General features: G+C 31.1%; 2 protein-coding genes across 3 annotated transcripts in view; one reads left to right on the top strand and one right to left on the bottom strand.

Annotated features, from left to right (window-relative positions):
• Nucleotides 1–12: 12 nt before the first annotated feature.
• LOC148622074 (uncharacterized) lies at nucleotides 13–18945 on the top strand. Its single transcript, XM_088571589.1, has 23 exons — nucleotides 13–105; nucleotides 1847–2119; nucleotides 2574–2730; nucleotides 3133–3272; nucleotides 4325–4496; nucleotides 5737–5864; nucleotides 6243–6384; nucleotides 7324–7457; nucleotides 7732–7855; nucleotides 8078–8217; nucleotides 8514–8637; nucleotides 9534–9667; nucleotides 10073–10226; nucleotides 10385–10586; nucleotides 10895–11043; nucleotides 11301–11519; nucleotides 12111–12337; nucleotides 12665–12896; nucleotides 13196–13469; nucleotides 13732–13991; nucleotides 14203–14440; nucleotides 15041–15126; nucleotides 15427–18945. Exons 2-23 carry the CDS (start codon nucleotides 1878–1880, stop codon nucleotides 15997–15999), a joined length of 4251 nt encoding a protein of 1416 aa, XP_088427715.1. The 5' UTR covers nucleotides 13–105; nucleotides 1847–1877; the 3' UTR covers nucleotides 16000–18945.
• A 204-nt stretch (nucleotides 18946–19149) lies between these two features.
• The window catches only part of LOC148622071 (uncharacterized), a 30288-nt gene continuing 25790 nt past the window's right edge, over nucleotides 19150–23647 (bottom strand). For both annotated transcript variants that reach the window (XM_088571586.1, XM_088571587.1), the window contains exons 22-23: nucleotides 23541–23647; nucleotides 19150–23170 (exon numbers count right to left, since the gene is read on the bottom strand). In XM_088571586.1, the coding sequence (XP_088427712.1) occupies nucleotides 22376–23170; nucleotides 23541–23647 (902 nt within the window). In that variant the 3' untranslated portion in view covers nucleotides 19150–22375. The remainder of the gene's footprint in view (nucleotides 23171–23540) is intronic.

Raw genomic sequence — 23647 nt, 5'->3', positions numbered from 1 at the left:
TTGAATGTGGTTATAAGATGTACCACTACAGTAATTGAAAGTAGACTGATAAGAAGTAACTATGGACGCTGTCACATTTTTTGTTTCTAATGTGCAAAATCTGAGGTAAAATAAATATGATTAACAAAATATTTGAACCGGTTCTATAGAACATTATTTTCTACCCGCATTAAGACGACTATCAGTTGATTGATATAATGGGCCCTGGCTTTTAAGAACAATATAGATGTTTGCATTTATACTGGGGTCTCACTGTATTATGGTATGTTTTCAAGGCTGAGCAAACAAAAAAAGCGACCCCTGGAAAGTGTAATTTTATTTTGTCTGAAGTTAGTACAAAATATAATCTATCAATTAAACTTATTAAGTTATTTTTTCTCTGATAGATCATCTTGAAATCGTGGTAATTGCTTGCAAAAAGTAAGGTAAATTATCTGCTGAAAAAGATGTTATCTCCATTGTATCTCTGTATTAAAAAGAAAATTCTCTAAATCACTTCATTAAAAAAAATCTTGCAATTACAATTTGTAGGGACACACTTCAATAACTTTTCAATGGATCATAGTAACCTTTTTAATCCCAATTTCATCTACATTCAAATTGACAGCAAATTTTTGAACATGACCATAGAAAAATTTGAAAATGGCCAAATATCATGTCAAAATTGTAAGTTTTGTCTTCAAATTTACCTATCTTAAGGAGAACTTTGTAAATATGTGTTTCCAGAATTTACAAAAATGGCCCCTAGTTCAAACACAACTGAATATATGCATCATTCCATGCTCTTGTTCTAGCAATACCACAATACAGTGGAACCTGTGATATAATGGGAACAGAGTATAAAACAACATGATATTGTGCACTCTGACATAGTAAGAAGTAAATTTGTGTCTGTGTATGTTGGTGTTTGTATGAAAGAAAGGTACTTGTAAGGGCAAAATCAGAAAATAGCTTCTGACACTGAATCCCCTATTTATAGTCCAGGAATGATTTGACCAACCCCATTTATTAATGTTGAAAATGAAAAAAGACACCCATTCATTTGTGGGGACAGAAAAAGTCAACCAAATTATTAACAGGAGCTGGGCATTCCACTATTTCAAGTATTTAATGCACTGTTCTAAATATATTGTCTATTATGATATAATATAGATGGTACAAGAATTTACAATTAACAAAAGTAACACTCGATGTTACAAGAGCAGAGCATGATGGTAAACTAAATTAACTAAAGATATGAAACATGCACAGAATATAACACACCAAATACTCCTCCCGCAAATTATAAATAAAACATTAAAAATTCTAAGTCTGACCAATGGCTTACTTTTCTAAAGTTCAACTGAACCAAAATATTTACTTGTGAAAAGCAATTAAACTAGTGTAATGTTCAACAGGGAATAGTGTTATAAAATGTTATCAAAATAAATTTCTAGGTCTTTATCCTGTGATGTTGAGATCAATCAACAGATGGTCATGAGAAAGTGTGTGCATACACCATTAATCTTTATAGAGATCCTTTCTTAATTGATAGGATTCTTCAAATTGCCACATTTTTTCATGTATTCCAAGCCCTAATAAGTATCTACTGTTAGATCCTTATTGACTGGACATCTTTACTTACCAACAAAACCTAAGTACACTAACCATCCTGTTGGTTTGAACAGAAATCCTCAAGTGATAATATACTAGGTATTGCAGTGTATGTTACATACTGATTTGATGTAAAATTTTGAATGTTCCAAATTTGGGATGCATAGCCAGAGCTTCTTAGTTGAATTTAGAATTCCTTTTACTTTCGAAACTATCCAGTTTTGCATGTAGAATTAATCTTTTAATTATGCAGGTTTAAGTAGCTTCATGCTTAACAATATACAATGGAAGGAGTTTTATCAAAGTACAACTTTGTCAAGGGCACTGTAGATGATGAGAAAGCATTAAGAAAAGATTTGAACTCCCAGTCCGTGAATGACTCAATTAAAAACCTTGACCTGAATGGAATGAAAAATATTGTGAATGTGTTCAAAAGCAAGATCTGTGTCAAATGTTTTCCAATATGGCATTCACCAGGAGGATGGATGGCATCAGCAACAATGGGAAGACTTTCTATTATGTTCAGGTAACTACATTTTTATGAGTTGATTTTGAAATATGAATTAAGGCTTTGCCTATATGTGACAAAGCTTTTTGTACTTAAATTACATCTAACTTTAACACATTATGTTGAAATATTGCTGATGTCTTGACCAACAGCAATATGGGAGATTTCCTGTGACACATGATGTACATCTGTATTGAAAGTTCAAACAATTACCTCCTAAATGTAGGTCACTTCTGAAATACGTCACTTCCAACAGAATGATTTTTAGCCATTCATGCTATGACAGAGGATCTACATGTATATGTAGGACGGCACTGATACTTCATCCACATTATCCTTTTGTTGAAAATGTCTAGAGATACATTGTGTATACTGATAGTGATGCAACGTAATTCTGTTCTAAATTAAGCTATAATTTTCTTTGTTTATGTTAATAGTTTTTTTACAGTACAATGTAACTGTATATTTCTAGTGAATGTATAGAGAACAACAGACAGGTATCAGAACCATCATGCCAGGACTGTCTGTTTGATTTACTGGTAGCTTTGTTCAGTGTTGGCCCCAGTTCTGGACTATATGATACCATGGAAACTTTGATCAATGCTGTCAACATGAAAGATTATGTCAAGGTAAAATATCATTTTAAAAGTGTAAAAAGCCCAAGTTATGATGATAAATCTATAGATGATATCTTACATGGAATACAATGTGTATTGAATTGTTTTTTGCAATTGTCTCTAAGCTCCATTACACCATTATTCCCAGTGTTTCTTATAAAAATAAAACAAGTGATAAATTTAAGTGTAAAGTGTATTGTTATTGTTAGAATAAATCATATGAATAAATTGAATTAACAAATTAGTGGTAAATTCTTACAACCTTTATATGCTTTTGTGTGTTTTTGTTTGAAGAATTGAGAATATGAGTTAACATAATAAACATAACTATAAATTTCAAGCATTCAACCAATGAAATCCATCTTTATGTTAACAGATATTTTTTATATTAAAAATGTTTTTAATTTTTATTAGGCCATTAAAGGTGAAAAGTTGAAAAAGTTATCCAATGCAATCAAACAGTATACATATAAAGAAGAAAGTGGATGGACTGTGGAAGAATTTGCCAGTTTTGCCAGAGTAAAGATGCCATTATTTATTGAGACTTTTGTCTGGTAATTATGTTACCACTTGAATATGTATCACTCTACTTAGAGACTTGTATATTAAGATAACCAAAAGTATATAAGCAAAAACATGGATGACAAACTACCCTTTAAAAACTAAGTAATAATAACTCTGTCGAATAACTTTCAAACAGCAAGCTTTTCAAAGGGAAAAAACCTACCAACATCTTATAACCTGTTTGGCGGTCTCACTGGGGAAAGGGAAAACAATTAACATTTTTCTTGGAAACTTAAACTATTTTCACTTCAGTCAGGACCTGGCCCTGGTGCCACAAATGTTAAAAAAATACTTAAGTCTCAGAACATTCTTAACTTCCATGACAACGCCAATCAAAGTCTTTGAAATTGATGATGTCAAAAACAGTTATAAATTTTCTCATACTTATGTAATTTTTCAAGTATTGTGGCACTGGGGCCTGAATAGTTTTAAATAAGTTATCTAAAAAGCCAAGTACTTACCATGGCTCTAATAAATTGAATGTTTTAATTTGAAGTCTACTGCTGTCCATTGCCTCAGTTTGAGAGTAAACCAGTCTGTCGGATGACAAATGTGTAGAAAGTTACTCCCCTTAGTTTAAAATCTTTTAAAAAAAGCCAAAGGTGAGATTATGAAAAAGGAATATGACACTCATTTGTCAAAGTGGAGAATTTACTTTTGGCATTGCCATTCTCTTTTTTCATTCTTACTTTAGTGAAGTTACAGTTCAGTGTACATTCAACTGTCAATAAAAGGGTCATTTCATAAAAATATTGAAGAGGTTACTATAAATAGAAATGTTAATGTGTAATTTAAGTTTTAGGTACATTGTGCTAAATACAAATCTGTGATAGAATAATTTGGTTTTAATACAACTTTTTTATTTCAAAGACAAAAATAGATTATTGCATGGCTTCATACATTCTTATTGTTAAAAACAATTTGCTCCTGTCCCATATATAATCATTGCCGACAGATGGCAGTATTTTCAGTGTATTTGGTACAGACTGTACCTTTTTATACCTTTAGAAAAATACATTTATCTGAATGCCATTTTTTTTAGCGACAAAGAAGATACAAAAACAATAAAGATCCCAGAGATATGGTCTACATATTTAGATTTGTCATTTTTCTTCTTCCTTCAAACCAAAGATGTATCACAGCAGTTCCATGATGTTCTTTTTAATTGTGCTTCTGTATTTTATGAAGTTTATGATAAAAAGAATATTTATAAGGTATGTAAGTATAATTGATGTTGTGAACATTTGCATTTAAATATCATTGGAAAAGAATTGTAACTGAATTCAATACATACATATTATGGTTTGTTTTCAGAAACATTGATGATGAATGTTGATAATTTAACATTTTCATTTTATTTAACTTCTTTCAACTGTAAGTTTAAGATATTTTCCAAAACATGTTGATCAATCTGCATATACTTCATTGTGATAAACCATAATTATATTATATTGAAAGGATATTACTTGTGTGAGTACAAGAATATCTATCATACTGATATTACAATTCTTTTTTGTTGTACATGTGTTTCAATGGGAAACCTCTCATTGGCAGCATTAGAATAAAATACATATGGAAGACATAAAACCCAAAATAAATAATAAACAAGAAGTACCAAGCACCAAAAATATGGAAATAGGAAGTCAAATTCAGCACCATATATTGTGAAAATAATTCATGGATACCAATTTTTATGGATTAGCGAAGAAACATTGAAGGGATTTTCAGATGTAAAGATTGTCAAGGAACATTTTATATTATATTGAAGGGATTTTCTGATGTAAAGATTTTTAAGGAACATTTACATTGTATAGAAGGGATTTTCTGAGCTAAAGATTGTTAAGGAACATTTTATATTGTATTGAAGGGATTTTCAGATGTAAAGATTGTTAAGGAACATTTACATAGTGTAGAAGGGATTTTCAGATGTAAATATTGTTATGGAACATTTATATTGTATTGAAGGGATTTTCTGATGTAGAGATTGTTATGGAACATTTTATATTGTATTGAAGGGATTTTCAGATGTAAAGATGGTTAAGGTACATTTACATTGTATGGAAGGGATTTTCTGATGTAAAGATATGTTATGGAATATTTATATTGTATTGAAGGGATTTCAGATGTAAAGATTAAGGAACATTTTATATTGTATTGAAGAGATTTTCAGATGTAAAGATTGTTAAGTAATATTTATATTGTATTGAAGGGATTTTCAGATGTAAAGATTGTTAAGTAATATTTATATTGTATTGAAGGGATTTTCTGATGTAAAGATTGTTATGGAACATTTACATTGTATTGAAGGGATTTTCTGATGTAAAGATTGTTATGGAACATTTATATTGTATTGAAGGGATTTTCAGATGTAAAGATTGTTATGGAACATTTACGTCGTATTGAAGGGATTTTCTGATGTAAAGATTGTTATGGAACATTTATATTGTATTGAAGGGATTTTCTGATGTAAAGATTATTAAGGAACATGTGTCCAAGTTAATAATGGTGGTAACCACTGATGTTTTGAGTGAAACACAAATAGGATGGACTGGTCTTTTGGTGGAAAGTTTGTGCTTAATGAAGTAAGAATGTTAATCACTTGAAAATTCCTTTATGATATTCATTTAGTGCTGTGTGGTTCTTTAGCAGCTTGACATATTTCTATTACATTTAGTTGAAAAACCATTTTGTTCTTAATCACTCTGATTTGAATTTTTAAAAATGTGGTGATCAAAATAAATACATTTTTATTCACTAACAGAAATGAAGTTTTAAAATATATAAATAATAAGTCATAGCAAACATAACAATAGTTTCACATGTATGTAAGTAACATTATTTGTTCCATGTACATGTATTCTACTGTGATGAGAATACTCACTATTTTGTCCAGACAAATTAACAGCTATTTTTATTTTTTCTTAATGAAGTATTAATGAGTTTTCCATTAATTTTTATAGCGGAGATGAGAAAGAAGCTGTATGGCAAGATTTGATGTTGTTATTAAAATCTTTATGCCTTTCAAAGTACTCTAACCAGTACAGGAAGATAGTGAAATCTTTCTTTACCATTGGAAGCAACTTAACTGGGAAACAGTATGAGGTTAGTGAGCAAAATTGTATAGATACTAATCTAAATCACAAATTTGGTTACAACTTACATCTAGATCACCAACTTACATCTATGTCACCAATCTAAATCATCAATTTAGTTGAAACTTTCAATATCTATATGTACATCACCAATTTAGTTGAAACTTTCAATATCTATATGTACATCACCAATTCAGTTTCAACTTAATTCATCTACATCACCAGTTCAGTAACAACTTACACCTATATTACCAATTCAGATTGAACTTTCACCAACTGTATAATCTGAATGTAGTTACAGTTTACAACATCTACATTATTAATTCAGTTATAACTTACATTTATATTACCAATTCAGTTAATACTTACATAATCTACATCACCAATTCAGTTAATACTTACATAATCTACATCACCAATTCAGTTAATACTTATATAATCTACATCACCAATTCAGTTAATACTTACATAATCTATATCACCAATTCAGTTAATACTTACATAATCTACATCACCAACTCAGTTAATACTTACTTAATCTATATCACCAATTCAGTTAATACTTACATCTAGATCACCAATTCAGTTACAGTTTAAATCTACATCACCACTTTAGTTCCAACTTTTTTCATCTACATAACTAATTCAATAACAACTTAATCTACATCACCAAATTTTTTACAACTTTCATCTTCATCACCAAATTATTTACAATTTACTACATTACAAATTATTTGCAACTTACGTCTACATCACCAAATTATTTACAACTTACGTCTACATTACTAATTCAGTTACTGCTTACATATTTTTCCTGGTGGAAATAGCAAAACGATGTTAGCCTTAAACACACCAAAATGAAGTGATTAACTTGAACATAAATCTTTAAGCAGTCATTTTCAAAGGTGTACAGAATTATTTATTTATACTTTATGTACCTCCTGAACAGAAAAATCCTAACCTTTTCCCAGCCTGGTCATCAGCAGTTATAGAATGTATGGTAGACAACCAGAACAAGAGTGAATTAGGACATGTGGTCTGTGGAATGGTGTCTGATATCTTGTCTAAATACAAACCACAGGAGTAAGTTGTTATCAAAATAGCTACATATAAATATGTAAATATTGTTTATATTCCTCTAGTGGTTGTTACTTTTTGTAATGCAATGTCTAATATTTGATTGATTTAAATGAAACTTATTAATATCAGATATTTGTTTTTATTCTTAAATATGTATAAAATTCTTCTTTATTGATTAAATTATACATACCATAGTTTGGGCATTTTATGCAGTCTCTGCTAAAAAATGGCTATAGAATGTTGCTGAAATTTCTGTCTTTTTTTTACCTTTTTTAAGTAAAGATATGGAGCAATGGTTTCAGCTACTGCACATTATTGTGTCAGTTCCCAACTCGGAAATGCAAGAGTGTGCTAAGAGTATTCTACTTGGAAATAAGTTCAAAAAGATGTGGGCATGGAAGGTAATGTAAATTGTTGCAAGCAAGTTGTACAAATAGATATCAAGTGAAATATAAGAATATGGTATAAAAGCACAGAATGTAACCATATAGCTATGAAACTTCACACACTAATTAAGCCAGGAGTGTATGTAGTTACTTTAATTTGTAGTAAAAGCAAACTGTTATAATAAACTGTACTGATATTCACTTAAAAAATAAAGACACTATATATTATGTTTGAAGGAAAACATTGATGAAGCAAGAAAACTAATCAGCATTATAGACAAACTAGATCTACCATTGACTGATGTGAACAATGATGATGCTAAGGATTGTAATGTAAACTGTGGCAAGTGTATGGAGGCACTCATCAAGAAGTTACAGTATGGCTTATTATAAGCAGTATCAAGTCTCAAGAAAGTCTAAATTTAAGACTATTCTTAATTTCTATGGAACTAAAATCAACATTGTAAATGGGAGAAAACATTTGAGAATTTTCATATCAGATTGATCAATAAATCCTAAACATCAAGTCATTTATCCATTTACATTCAATAATCTTATGAATGCAAACTATGAATTAAGCTACCAATTACATTTACAGTATAAATTATGATATTGCCATAAAAAAATATATATATTTATTTTATCCTTTCATTTGATGTTCCTGTCTTTGAAGAATATTTAAAGCAGATCACCTTGTCATGGAAGACATTGGTAAAATGACCCTGAAACAGATGGAAAAGAAATCAAAATTAATTAACTTGATGGTGGATCAGTATATTAAAGAAATCAATCTCCAGGTAAGGGTAAATCTTTCTGTAAGAGAAGATGTATACAGAGACAGTGAATTAGGCCATTGACAGGCATAAAAGTAATCTGCAGGGCTACCTATCTATTTACCAAGTCTTTGTTGCACCTAGAGGCATATGAAACAAGGACCAGCCCTTGCCACTCTTCTCTGTCTTTTGCTTTATTTCCTAGTTTGCTCCATGTCATACCCATCTCTTTCATTTCTTTCTCAATTGTCTCACTCTTGGTGGTTTTTGGGTGACCCTACTTTTTGTTTTCTGGAATCTGTTTAAGAGACACTCCGTTGAAGCTGCCTGTACTTACTTAATCTATCCAAAATAGTTCAGGAAATGGTATGTACGTACTTCTCTGACAGAACTTGGTTTCTGCTTAACAATGGAATACCATAACTGCAATTGTAAGTCGACATGAAAAATGTATTAAAAGGTTGAATTGAAGTGGTTTTGTAACTTGTAAGCTCGTTTGGGGCGAAAGAATAAATAAGTTCATGGACATTTTAATTTCTGCATTACTAAGAGTATATAGTAGTAAAAGTATAATTTTGTAGCAGAAAAGTCATTTAACCTTTATGTTTTTATACACAGCTGTCTCTAGAGGAATAGAGGAATATATTATGGTATACCATTGTCTCTCTGTCTGTCCATCTGTTCACTCATCCTACTATCACTCAAACACATTGTCAGGTATTTTAATGACTGTTTTGGTTTTCTTCATTGAAGGAAACTTTGTTAAGTGTAATTTTTTGTTTCTTTAGTTCAGCGTCATGGGACTTTAAATACAAAGGAAGAGGGACATACTATGTGGTTTACCATAGATGTTTTAATATTTGTTTTTGTGGCAAGTGTCAAATATTTCTGTAATATTTCCACTTTGCTTTGCATTATAGAGAGTGAAAGAAATTGTGCCAGAGTTGATCAAAAAGTTTGAAGTACTAATTTTAGATAAAAATTATCCATGGATAAATGCTCAGTGCATGAGGATTGGGCATCATTTGTTTGAACAGTTTATTTCTGCATACAAGTAAGTCTTAAGATATTTGTTATGTAACTTGCCGCACATAAATATTAAAGACCAATAAAGGAAGTGCATTTGAATATAAATGTGTATAGATGCATATGAAAATATCAAAACAAAACATGCATCTTGATAATTGAGATATTACAAAAAAGTAGCCATTAAGGTGTAATAACCTATTGTACTAATTTTTGAAAAGTTTGCTTTTAAAATATCACTAATTAATTAGAATACTGGTAACACAAATATCACTAATTAATTAGAATACTGGTAACACAAATATCACTAATTAATTAGAATACTGGTAACACAAATATCACTAATTAATTAGAATACTGGTAACACAAATATCATATTTGAAGTTGGTCAAGTATATGTATCCTTGTATATCTGTTGTTGATTTATCATTAGGAGTGGAAAAGACATACCAGATGAGGTAAACCATTCAGTGACAAGGATTATAGAATATTGTATGGATGATTGTAGAGAGCTAATTAGCCCAGAGGATGGTGGAGAAACTATTTACCATGCCTTATGTGTAGATAGTACAACTTTTGTATTTAAAGTAAGTATTGTTTACTAGTACAGTTTTTCATTTACTTTATTTTTGTCAATTGAACCAAAATGCCATACAAAATTGTAAAATGAGTAAATAAGTTGAAAATATCAAATATTAGATGAAATACTTTATATTTAACTTTAAAATTCTGATCAATATTTTAGCATTGTGAAAGTTGTACTGAGGGTTGTGTGCCTGTGTTACGGTTGTTGTTAGTGAAGTACCGTCACTCTGATGATGATCACATGCAAGCTGTGGTCAGAAACACTGTACAGTGGGCAGGGGCAAATTCTCCCAACATATGTGCCCACATATTTGGACCAATATTGGACTGGTACATTGATTCTCCTTCTCTGGAGTTGATGAGTGAGTCCAATAATTATAATTTTTAGTTTTCCTCAAAATGATGATAATAAAGTCTTATTGGTAACCAGGGGCTTTCCTGCCTTTGAATGGTTGATTAATGAATTGTTTAATACCTTGAAATATGTAAATATAAAGTTACTTTTGAATTTTAGTTTATTTTCAATTAATAAATTCTTCTGAATGCAATCATCCATTCAAAATTGGAATTACTGTAACTATTGCACACAAGAAAAATGAAGACTTAACTGCCTTAATTATTTTTGGTGTAGATTATGATTACTATATTGTAATACATTTGTATGCTATAGGTATTCTATATTTGGTGGCTGACAAAGTAGAGAATTCTAATGAGATTACAGACCGATGGACCAGATTTACAGAAGTTGCTCTCAAGGACAAGATGACCTATGGCTGTCAGATTCCAATATATTTAAATATGGCTAGCAGTAATCCTGAGGTACTTATTACTATAGCACTTGGTTTATTTGTAAAATAATCAAATAGTCTATTTCATATGATGAATTGCTGTAGTATGAGTTCAGGTACATGTGGCCATCTTTTGTAGGGGTACCATTTTTCATACCTTTACATATACTGAAATACGTTTACACTAGTATCTACTTGTTGTTGTTTTTATGTTGATAATATGGTCTTGTTTGTGTGATACAGACTTTATATCAGTTGGGTTTTTAATGTTTTTTTTTCTTATTTCAGTTGTTCACAGAGAAGGTTGTAGATCTAATGATGAAAGGACCATACAATGACATGGCTATAAGGGTTCAGATATTTAACATTCTAATGAAGGTTACAGAAACACACCCTGATGTATTTGTCAAATACATGGATAAGATTCTGACGGAATGTAAGAATGCACCACCAATGGAGCAGTATGGTATTAATGGTGTGTTAGTGAATGTGGCTAAAAAGTTTGAGGTAATAAATAGGAAATGAAAATAAACTAGAAACAAAAAGAGGATTTTTTTTTCATTTTGTCCCCATGGTAAACTGACTTGGATCTATCAATAAAGGTGTGTATCTTATCAATTAAAATGTCTATTCCAAGTATTATATTGACCTTTCATATAGCTTACTTTAAGGTGTGTTTACACTTGTTGAAGATTTTTTACTTATTTGTATTTAGGTTATATGGTAATGCATTTGTTACATTTCACCATATCTGTAATTTTTTCTACTGTCATATGATACTGTAAGAATGAGAGAATTCATCATCCAAAAGAGAAAAAAGAAATGCATTAGTCATGTTTCATAAACCATATCTTACTGCTATCCAGTTGAGATCACTTCATACTGCAAAATCAGTAAAAGTCTATTCACAATCAAACCGAAACTTCTTGGAAAAAGTGATAAAGATAAATAATGGAAGTAAATTGAAAGTTGTGATTCCACATGGATATAGACTGGTTTATGTCTTCAATGATTTAATTGAATATGGTAGATAAATATTGTGATGCCCAACAAACTTTTTTGTATTTTTTTATAATTTTATTTCATTATCATTTACAGAAATACAAAATACCGGTGATGAATTTTCTCCTTGCGGTAGTGAAGAAGTCACATGATCAGACACAGATGATGGTTACTCTATCGGGTCTCAGGGATCTCTGTATATGTTACGGTCCTGACATGTTAGAACCTCACAAAGACTACATCATACAGAGGAGAGATGTGGAAGCCAATTCTAATATCAAACAATGTTATGTTGCTCTTGTTGATGCTATGGAGGGAAGAAGGTATTAAAAAATGCACAGTGTGATCATAAATTAATTAATTAATTATAAAATACTGCAACCATTAGTGATAGATTTTTTGTTGGCAGTTTTCATGATGCTTCATTTGAATTCTTACAGACAACACTTCATTACCGACAGCATTTTTCTCTTTGATGATGCCCGTCTTAGATAACGGTACTTCCTTTGGCAAACATAACTTAATACAGCTCGTGCTCAGCAAAATTCTTCCTGATTGTATTTTTGTGGTATAGACCTGAAATCTCACTGGTATATGTACAAATTATTTTGTTTCTTATAGATTATGTCATTCATGTGGTCTTCTTGTAGTTTGGGTGGAGTTACACAAAATGTAAAGGAAACAAAAGGAAGTGTGAAAAATGTAGGGAAAAAAGTGGTTGGTAATAAGGCTGCAGTTGACTCACTGACTACAAAAGTAAAGAAACAAGAAAAAAATGTTGTGAATTTAGAAGGAGGTTTAGACACTGTCACTCAGAGGGTGGATCTGGCTGAGAAAGATATCAAAGAAACTAAAAATGAAGTAGAAGAAATGGATGAGAAGGTTTGTGTTCTGTAATGATATCTTATGATTCATTTTTATTAAGGTATATAATTAAAATGCTGATTTTTGAAACTTGGAATTCAACCCTAAATTCATGGGGCAAGCACAAAATCTATATGTCTTGACAATTGAAGTTTGAGTTTATGTTTTTTCTAGAAATTCATGTTTAATTTGTTCAAAGTATCAGGCCATGGTATATGGAGGTCTGTAGTTATACCTTCTTACTTAAGTATATTTCCTGCTTTTAGTCACACTTTTTACCCTTGAAAACTTTGCCTAACATACCTGGTTTATTTCAGACAATAACCAATGTACCAAAATGGGCAAAAGATCTGACCAAAATAATGAATCCTCAATCTGAAAATGATTGGAGGCTACTTGCTCAGCGATTAGGGTACAGTAACGATGACATCCAAGCATGGGCATCTAAAAATGATCCATGTTTGGCAGTACTCAGCCAATGGTATGCTACACACAAAACAAGGGCAGCAAATCTTGCTGTTTTGATGGCTTTACAGGAAATGGATAGGCTGGATGGAGCTGTTATTGTAGAAAATGCTATGAAAGTTGCTTGTATGTCATTTTCTTCAACAATTTTGATCTTGAACATAGGCTTTAAGCACAAGATTTTCAAATAAAAAAAGTCTGTGTTAAAAATTTATTGAATACTGTGATATATATTTATTAAAGATTGCAACTGTTTTCTGTTAGATTTATAAATACCATTGACTGAAACCTGATGGTTATTGAGATTACAACCTGTAACAATGATTAAAGGTTCTAGTTCATTGATTTTTTTTTGTGGATCAAAATAGAACTCTCTGTTTTTCCACAGCTGATGTAGCAGAAAATGAGGAAGTTGATTATAATTCTCCTCCTCCTGTGTTCTTAAGTTACCAGTGGGGTCACCAGAATGAGGTAAAACGCATTCGTGACCATTTACAGATGGCAGGATATGAATGTTGGATGGATATTGGACAAATGGGAGGAGGAGATAAATTGTTTGAGAAGATTGATAATGGCATCAGAGAAGCTAAAGTTGTCATCTGTTGTGTCTCTGAAAAATATGCTGCTTCTCCTAATTGCAACAGAGAGGTAATTACTTCAGGTATCATTTAATTAAGTTTAAACATTTAATTACATTTTATGAAGTAATTATAAAATGATATAAGTACTTTGAATTTATTTCTACTTTTTAGGTTTTTTACAAGACTTTATTATAGAACTTGCATTATAGTTTGAAAAGATAGGGACAAAGTCTTTTCTTCATATGTGGATTTAATTTATATAATCTGGATATTTTCAGGTAAACCTATCAGTGAACCTAGGCAAACCTATGATACCACTACTGATGGAGAAAATGAGCTGGCCACCAAAAGGATCTATGGGACCTATATTTAGCGAGTACCTCTTCGTAAGGTTTTTCCAGCGAGCGGGAGAAGAGACTGAAGATGATAGAATTTGGCCTGTCTCCAAGTTTCAGGAAATGTTGATGCAGCTGAATTGTTATAACATCAAACCTGAAGAAAGTCTGATTGATGACAGTAAGTCTTCAGACTGCAGAAGTTGTGGTTAAAATATTGTCTTGTAATCCATATTGATTAAAAATGTTAGTAAGTCAGAAAAACACATTTCTCCTCTAAAATTGCCTTTTTTAAAATGCCTTTTTTATTTTTAATTGCAAGTCCTTAGTGTATAAGTATTGCTGTTTTGATACACAAAAAATGTAATGTGTATTTTGATGATGCTTACCCTACAGCTGCACTTGGTCCATGCACCCAATTTTTAGTGGAGTCCGAGTTGCTCATTTACTTTTGTTGTTATGTACATATTAATTTGGTTATTTTATAGTGTGTGTCTGTTTTTTCCTGTCTGTTCTTTGTCCCTGGATTACATTCTTTTCATTTCCCTTGATTACTCTTTATGCATTAATTCTTATTTGCTGTCAGTATTGTTTGTTATCTAACAAGCCACATGTACATGACAGTGCTGTGGTTATGTGTTATATTGGTTTTAGTTATCTTTTCATTTATATCTGATCAAAATAAAAATTTGTTTGATTGAACTTTTAGATTGCATCCAAGAGCAACATGACAAGGAGAGTTAAAGTGAATTTAATTCTTTTTTCTTCTTCTTTACAACAGTGTACAAGAATTGGTGGATTTCAATTACAGATAAATCAATGGTAAAAGGACAAAGGTCAAAAGTTGAAATAAAGTCACAAAGCTTGGTAGGTTTGAATATATTAAGTAAGCTTTTTTTTATATGCCTGTCTTTGAAAAATGTATTCTAAGTGTATCTTTGAAACTTTTTGAAAAAAAAAATTCTGCAGGTAATCAGGGGCATTTTTTTTCTTGATTATTTTTTAGGGACATATAAGAGGTTATTTTTGTTTCTACAGCATGAATAGCTTTACCCCAATGATTATATATACCACAGAAAGTCATACCTTTCAGAAAAAAAGATGAACAGTTATATGATGTGCTTTATATCAGCAGTTTATTCACTTTTTTCTTAATTTTTGCTTAAGGAAAAGTCAGCTGACATCTTTATATCCTACCAGTGGAGTAAACAGAAGCAGATAATAGCCCTGTATCAAAGATTGACGGGAATGGGTTTTAATTGTTGGCTGGACATTCATCAGTTGGGCGGAGGAGATTCACTCTATGAAAAAATAGACTCAGGTGTGCGTGGATGTAAAGTGATCTTGACATGTATCACACAAAAGTACTCCTTGTCAGCCAACTGTCGGAGAGAGGTCAGTTTGGCTGATACCTTAAAGAAACCAATGATTCCTCTTTTATTAGAGACAATGGACTGGCCTCCCTCTGGGCCTATGAATAGGATTTTCTCACAACAGTCATTTATTGACTGCTTTAGTAATAATGATTTTCAGATTAATTGTACTGGTGCGAAGTTTGAAGAACTTTTACAGAAAATCAGGAAACATATTCCACTGAATATAACTAATGAACAAGATGGGGATAGTAGTAGAATAGAAAGGAAGGAACAGAAGACCAACCAAGCCTGTGAAACTGATAGTGGCTCAGTAAGTTCTAATTCAGAAGTCAGGAAGAAGTCAGGATGGTATAGACCAGTCTAAAACATCTAAATCTTGTAGTATATTGTGATTAGGACAGACTTTTAAAATGCATTTGTTTAAAATTGGTGCTTACAAAATATCTAGTTAATGAATACTTTCTAAATTCACCTTATTCCAGGGCATTATAGTTGAGGGTATATTTGAATTACCTCCCCTTGTGTATATGTTGTATTAGTGGTACTTCTATTCTGAAAATGTTTTAACATGATATTTCATTGCCCAGCTATGCACTTGTGGAATTTTTTGTGTTAATAATCTTGTTAAAAATGTTCAATTTTGAAAGCCTCATTAACCATTTAAAAATATTCAATTTTGAAAGCCTCATTAACCATTTAAAAATATTCATCATTTTGCATTTACTGGGATATGATTATTTGGTCACATGTTTTTTTATCAATGTTTTTATTATAATTCATTTATTTTTATTTAAACAGACAGTACGATGAGTTCTTTACTTATGTTTATATATAATTAATTGAAATTGAATTCATCACTAGTTTTCAGATTAAAGTCATTTATTTTATACATTCAAATTTTAAGAATAATAAAAACTTTTTTTATTAAACCTCTGGATTGTTTTATTTTTGTGCAAGGTGCAAAATTTCCTGCTTCTTCTCACACAAAATGATTATGTTTTTGTATTATACCAAAATTTAATACCTCAACCCATTAAATTGGGCTTAATTCATGTTTGAAGATGGAACTTTTAGCCTGAATAGATATTATAGATAGTTGCATTTTGACTACTTTTCTGTAAGATGTGTAAGGGGAATAATTATATTTATATTGTTCTATTTGTATATGAAGAAAATACAGTGTTTCCTGGAAGAATCAAATCTTCAGACTATTCCTTTGTAGTCAAAATCTTTGAAAGTTATCATAAATGTTTATATTATTTATTACTTTTCTGGTACAATCAACTCTTTGTAGAGTTCCTTTATAGTCGAGATCATTGAAAAGTTTACCATAAATGTTTGTATTATATTTTACCTGCATATAATTTGATAGTATTTTTATAGAAGTTACGTTTATACAAAATATCTGTGATAACATTGTTTTGTTACATTTTTGTCATATTTTTTGTTAGAGATATTGTTTTTTTTTTTATTTTTAAGGTATTTATGTTATATTTATGAGTTGTACTTTAACGTACTTGGCAAAAAAATGTGATGTATATGTATGCCATCCGTTATTGTCTGTTTCTGTTGTTGTTTCTTAAGATTTCTGCGTTTTCAGTCTAAAACAATATCTATTTTATATACTAGTGGGTCAAAGCTTTCATAGCAATCAGTCAATTAGCATGGTTTGTAGTATTTTTAGTAATGGCAGCCATGTTTTTTTTTGCAAGATAAAAAATTCCCACACACAGATTGCTAAAGATGTTCAATATTTATGCTAAGTTTGTTTCAATCCATTCAGTAGTTTCAGAAGAGAAGATTTTCTAAGTTGGAAATGTCAAATTCTGGTAAAAATCCAATTCAGGACCCATAACATTCATCCATCAATAGATCATTCTGAAAATTTCGGGACGGTCCATCCCATCATGCTGAGCAATTTAATTCCCTGCCAGATTTTAGCTAAACCCAACTGTTTTTGAGTTATTCGCAAAGTTCAGCAATTTGACCCCTATGGTCTATTTTAAGTAACAACAGCCATGCTTTTCCCAAGATAAAAAATTCCCACACAAGGATTGTTGAAAATACCCTAAGAAACATTCATGCAAAGTTTGGTTACAATCTGTCTTGTAGTTTTAAGAGGAGAAGTTGTTTGAAAAAGTTAATGGATAATGACAAGGGACACAAAGTGATAACAATAGCTCACACAACTGTAAGGCCAGGTGAGCTAAAAATTAGACAGGATGGATTCATGCATGTCAAAAACCCACCAAACTTACTTTTATTTCCAGTTTAGAAACAGTAGCAGACCACATAATCAGTCTTAGCTTGTTATTTGGTTGTTGCACTTTTGAGATGAAAAATTGGCATTTTGCAAGAGTTATTGTTCTTGATTTGGTTTGATTCAGTTGATTTTTTATTTTTGTGGGAGATAAATGAATGATTTTCTCAAAAATACACATACAATACAGAAAGGAGTATCTTTACAAAAAAATACAGCATATGTAGACTGAAAATGCATCATTTGTTAGGTGGGTTTTTCTACATCATGTATCACCTCTACGATAGGGAATGTCTGAATTATATATGACTGGTACTTAAAGCATGGAAACATTCAGATTCAAATTTTCACTGCTGGATATATACACCAAATGGAATGAAGATAAACCATGGAAAAAATCACTTGTTGTACAGTACATCCAATTTAATAATGTTTTGATTGCTTGTAAACAAAACAATAATACTGTTGTTTTAAAAAAAAAATGATGGTACTCTCTTTTATAAGGTCGTATAGGAAAATATGACTACCAATAAACATTTCATATTGTCATTAAGTTAATGAGCTGCAATGAATATTTGTTTTTACCGGAGTTTAGTGCATTTTATATATTAACCAATGATTTTTTACACAAGACAAAAAAAACTGCCGTGGCAGAGATGTTAATCCTCCTGGTCTCTCGGTGAGACTACCAATGAGGGAGAATAGCTGCTTTCCATTTTTTGATGGTGCTGAATTAGGGCTAACATTATTTTAAACTATACTTCAGTTCTTTTTTTTGCCTGCTCGAAATATATCGACCGAGGTCAAACCATTCAAGTTTCTCAGAACCTCTTAAAACATAGCACTATCTTAATGCTGTGATAATCACTAACAACATCTTTATAATACAAAGTATTTGATTACAACATTATTGTCTCAGGACTGCAGGAAAATTGTCTTCCTGTATTTTATACTTATTTTTGCTTGTTTGACTTGTTAGTTATTTAATTGTTTGCAGATTTTAATAAAAGCTAGATATAAATGATATCTGCCTAAAAGATTTCTCTGTTTATATTACAATATTTGATTTGCATGTGATGGGTGCTGAATGCAGTGTACACTTCTGTTAGTGTAAAGTGAGTGCCGAAGTTCTTAAGGAATTCTGATGTTTATCGTATCTATGGCAGCCTGATTAAGAGAATACTAGAATGTCATGTATTTCCTAATTCTTACCAAACATGTACCTTTAATAGTCACAACAGACAGACAACAAAATAACATCATCAAAAATATAATTTTATTTTAATGCACAAAAATAAATTATTTGTCAGACATTGCTCTGTCAAGATATATATAAATGCACATAACAATATGTCTGTCCTGCCGTCCGTATAAGACCTGACAGGGTAGTCAAGGACATTAAACACCCCCTTAGTAGTATGTTTTTCCTCATTTGAAGTTATATCAACTTACAGTAAGTTGTTTCTTTGTAAGAAGTTCATATCAATTTATCTACAATTTTTTTTATAATTTTTTTTTAAAGTGAAATACTGGTGAACAATAGTTAATGCACTTGTAGAAGTGTTAAATCTCTATAATTTAAACATAACACTTAAAACATTATACATTTTTGGAACTGGTTATTACTCTTTCAAGAAAATATTGAGGGTTCAAAGAAGTACATTTCTACCACTTTTATTAAAATTTTCATTTGTGATATTTATTTTTATTGCACTATCTATTCATTACAATGGCAATGATACAATCTTCTCACATGTGTTGACACTCAAATCACAAATTAATAAAACAATTATAAACTGGTACATAGTGCAAGAATACTAAAAATATAAAAATGGTTTGGATGTAGATGACATATGAGGTCAAAAGTAGATAAAAGCTTCAATGTATATAAATATAAAAACAAATAAACTGTTTTCACAGAGAAATGTTTCACCTGTGTCACATCATTGCAATTCTTCAATATTAGATAGTGATTGCATGAAATAGATATGGAACTGTAATGTAGTTATGCTAATGTAACTATACACTAAAAACCACTGAACTAGCAAAGGTTGTCAGTGCCATTCTGACCTAATCAGATAACTTTACATTAAAATCTTCAAAAGAAATTTCAAAGTAAACAGACCATGACTGCAGGGGCATTTGCATAAAACAAACAGAGCTATGATGAAGTGATACTAATAAAATTGCATACCAAACATGATTGACCTAGTGATATATGTTTTTAGCTGATGTAATCAGAAAACTAATGACCAGAAAGTCTGAAGACCCTGACTGGCGGAACATATGAATTACCAAAGTCTGAAGAGCCTGACAGGGGGAGCATATGAATTACAGTTATTTCTGATTTGATAGTAATTACGACCATAACCAAGATAAAACAACCTCAGACAAATAAATAAAAAATATCACAGACAGACATTTCCTCTTTGAATTGCAAAATATATCATATGCATGGCACAGATTTTTCATTTAAATTAATTTAAACAAAGTATTAATTAAATCAAGAATTATTTGAAATTTAAAAAAATGAACACAAAAAAAGTATTATTTAACCTATCCTACAAGCTCACAAAAACAACCTTACTTCTTTGCTTCCATGTTTATGTATTAAAACATTTACAAGTAGGAATATTTTCCTTTGCAGGCATTGAACAATAATTGTAATCCTCATGTGCACATCTTCACACAGTCTTGGAACTTTATTAAAAATTCCTTCAAGGTTAAAGAGGAGTCATGCTCACAAAGTTATCCTTAATGGAAAACTTTTCAGTTGGAAAATCTCCCTTTGAATAAATCAGGCAAAACTCATATTCCTTAATACACATCTACATAGGAAGCCAAAATAAAGTTTGATCAAATCTATTGAAGGGATTTAGGAGTAGTTTTGCTTGTTTTACATGTAAAACCCTTCAGTTGCATTATCTTTCTCTGGAGCCTTTCAACAAAATTTTTTCCTTTATGAACATCTTTAATCAATGTCAAACCTTTCTATAAAATTTCATCAAAATGCCAGTTTGCGAAGAGTTACCCTTGCAAGATATCAAGACAGGGTGTTTCCTATATACTCCCAAACTTTGTGGGAAGGGGCAGTATTAATACCTTGCTTATAAAAAAAATACCTAAATAAACATAAAATGTAGAATATCATATACAAAAGACTAAGAATATACTATTAAATATATCACAGACTATGGACATGAACACAGAGGATTATCTCCCCTAAGAAACATCATTTTTGACTAAGAACGTTTCTCGTCTATACCTTGAACTTACTAAGTATTTAAAGTAATTCCTCTGCTGCTGATCAGATGTTACTCTTTGAAACATGTGTACAGCATATCGAAATTGGCAATATGAACATAGTAGGTAATTTTTTTTATCTAGAACAATACTGTTTATTTAACTGAATAAAACTTATTGGTCAACTTGTCTTACAACAAATATAATAGTTAACTTCAAAGATCCTAGACAGAATTATTATTACCTGCATGCATGATAAAAGGTCATGGGTAATTAACTGGACAACGGACGAGTAGATTTAATTTTTCTATTAGATACATTGTATAGATTAAAATACTTATGGTACAATAGAAAGTTAGAATCTTCATGTTGATCGTCAAGTTTTAGATGTAAAACCCTTCAGTTGGATAATCTTTCTCTGGAGCCTTTCAACAAAATTTTTTCCCTTCATGAACATCTTCAACTAATGTCCAACCTTCCTATAAAATTTCATCAAAATGCCAGTTTGCAAAGAGTTGCGCTTACAAGACATCAAGACAGGGTGTTTCCTATATACTCCCAAACTTTGTGGGAAGGGGCAGTATGTTTCATCATATAATGGTTATTCAATTAAGAGATGACCAACTCTGTTCCCTGATAATCATCCTAGTATGCACTGTAAAAGCTCTTTATTTTTAAATAAATGATTCGTTGTCACCTAAACAGGTAATTGGTGGACGCATCATAATGGACTACCAATATACATTACAATAACAGATTTTAAAGCTAACCTTTTTGGATAAAGTGTAACCTTTAGTTAAGTATTAATTTTGTTCACTCATTTTAGAAACTGATCATACCCTTATTCATTTTGACAATAAGATTTTAATATAATTTTGTATAATACAAAAAGGCAACTGGCATCAAAGAAGATATTTTTCATTGTTATAGAAAAAAAAAGAAATGATGTTATGTTTTACTGTAGTAAAACTCTTTGAATAGCAAATAAATGCTCAATCACTTTGCATAGATTCCTAGTATGTTACTAGCTAATAAATAGTTATGCGGACACAAACAAACCTTGCCACGTAGTTCTTAATTGTTTTGAAAGAGTGATCAAGGGAACCAAGGTTGTTACTTATGGCTGGAAACCATTATCCACTAATGACAAGTGACAATATTATAAACTCTCCTTACTTAAACTCTACACAAAATTTCCAGTTTGCAATGAGCACAAAAGAATTTACAAACAGTACTTCTACAGCACTGTACAAGATTTGGACTTTTTAGCTTCCCTCGGTTGTTCTTGTCTAGCAGTTTCTGGAGCCCTTTCAGTACTTTGTGCCACAACAGGTTCTGTATAAACAGGTTTAGGCTGCAGTACAGAGGTTGGTCTATTTTCTGTGGGCTGAGGACCACCGGCCCCTCTTCTGTTTCTAGAACTCACAGGCCTTGCTGCATTACTTGTCTTTCTCTCATTACCATTCTCTTCATTTTTCTCCTCTTTAACTGGCTTAACTTCATTATTCTCAGGATTTTCATTGCTTTCCCCTTTTTCTTCTGTCTGTTTTTCAATATTGTCATCTTTTTCAACTCGGCCCTCTTCATCTACAGGAAGAATCATTGGCACATGCTCTCCAATCTTCTGTAGCAGTTCATCAAATTTTGGACCATCCCATCTCATCTGAACTTCTTCATCACGATAAAAGTTTATAAACAATAGTTGTGTAAAGACCATACTCATAGGTCCAGAGGGAGGCCAATCTATTTTCTCCAATAAAAGAGGAATCATGGGTTTCTTTAAGGCATCAGCCAAACTGACCTCTCTCCGACAATTGGCAGACAACGAGTACTTTTGTGTGATACATGTCAAGATCACTTTACATCCACGCACACCTGAGTCTATTTTTTCGTAGAGTGAGTCTCCTCCTCCCATCTGATGAATGTCCAACCAACAATTAAAACCCATTCCTGTCAATCTTTGATACAGGGCTATTATTTGCTTCTGTTTACCCCACTGGTAGGATATAAATATTTCGGGGGATTTATTTTCCTAAAAATAGAATGCAATTAAAATACTTTTAGGACTTCATTCAACCAAATATTGTTTCTTTGTTAAAGAAAAATTAATGTAAATGTCATTTCTTTATCTCCCAACTTTTAATTCATTTTGTAGCATAACATAGTCGTCAATCATCAGTTACATCAAACAGTCCATACAATTCAGTAAGTAATTTATTTTTTAGTTTTGTGGTGCCTGGGCCAGTATGCTTTAAACCTTGCCAATATATATTCAAGACTGGTTGCATCTCAAGGTATCTTCAATTCATTATGTTTACAGAAAGAGTTTTCTGTCTTATACTCCTGATGATTCTCAATCATGTTTTGATAGGACAGAATAAAGTATATAATGATGTGTATACCTCAGTTGAGTCCTCCTGCTTGGGTTTTATCTGGGCCTGTTGTTGATTATTCTTTGATTTGTCAATAACTATAATTTCCTGTACAGGTATCCACCAATTCTTGTACA

The sequence above is a fragment of the Perna viridis genome, chromosome 3, assembly GCF_037379345.1.
Source record: "Perna viridis isolate PV_CMFRI_1.1 ecotype Kerala chromosome 3, ASM3737934v1, whole genome shotgun sequence".
Lineage (NCBI taxonomy): Eukaryota > Metazoa > Mollusca > Bivalvia > Mytilida > Mytilidae > Perna > Perna viridis.
Note: the sequence above shows the minus strand (reverse complement) of the source record. Positions and strands in the feature narration are given on the sequence as shown.

Excerpts from the sequence above, each read along its gene's own strand:
- LOC148622074 (XM_088571589.1), top strand. The coding sequence starts at position 1,878 with ATGGAAGGAGTTTTATCAAAGTACAACTTTGTCAAGGGCACTGTAGAT. Across the intron at positions 4,497-5,736 it reads ATAAAAAGAATATTTATAAG|GGATTTTCTGATGTAAAGAT; the intron begins GTATGTAAGTAT and ends ATTGTATTGAAG. Across the intron at positions 15,127-15,426 it reads AAATAAAGTCACAAAGCTTG|GAAAAGTCAGCTGACATCTT; the intron begins GTAGGTTTGAAT and ends TTTTTGCTTAAG.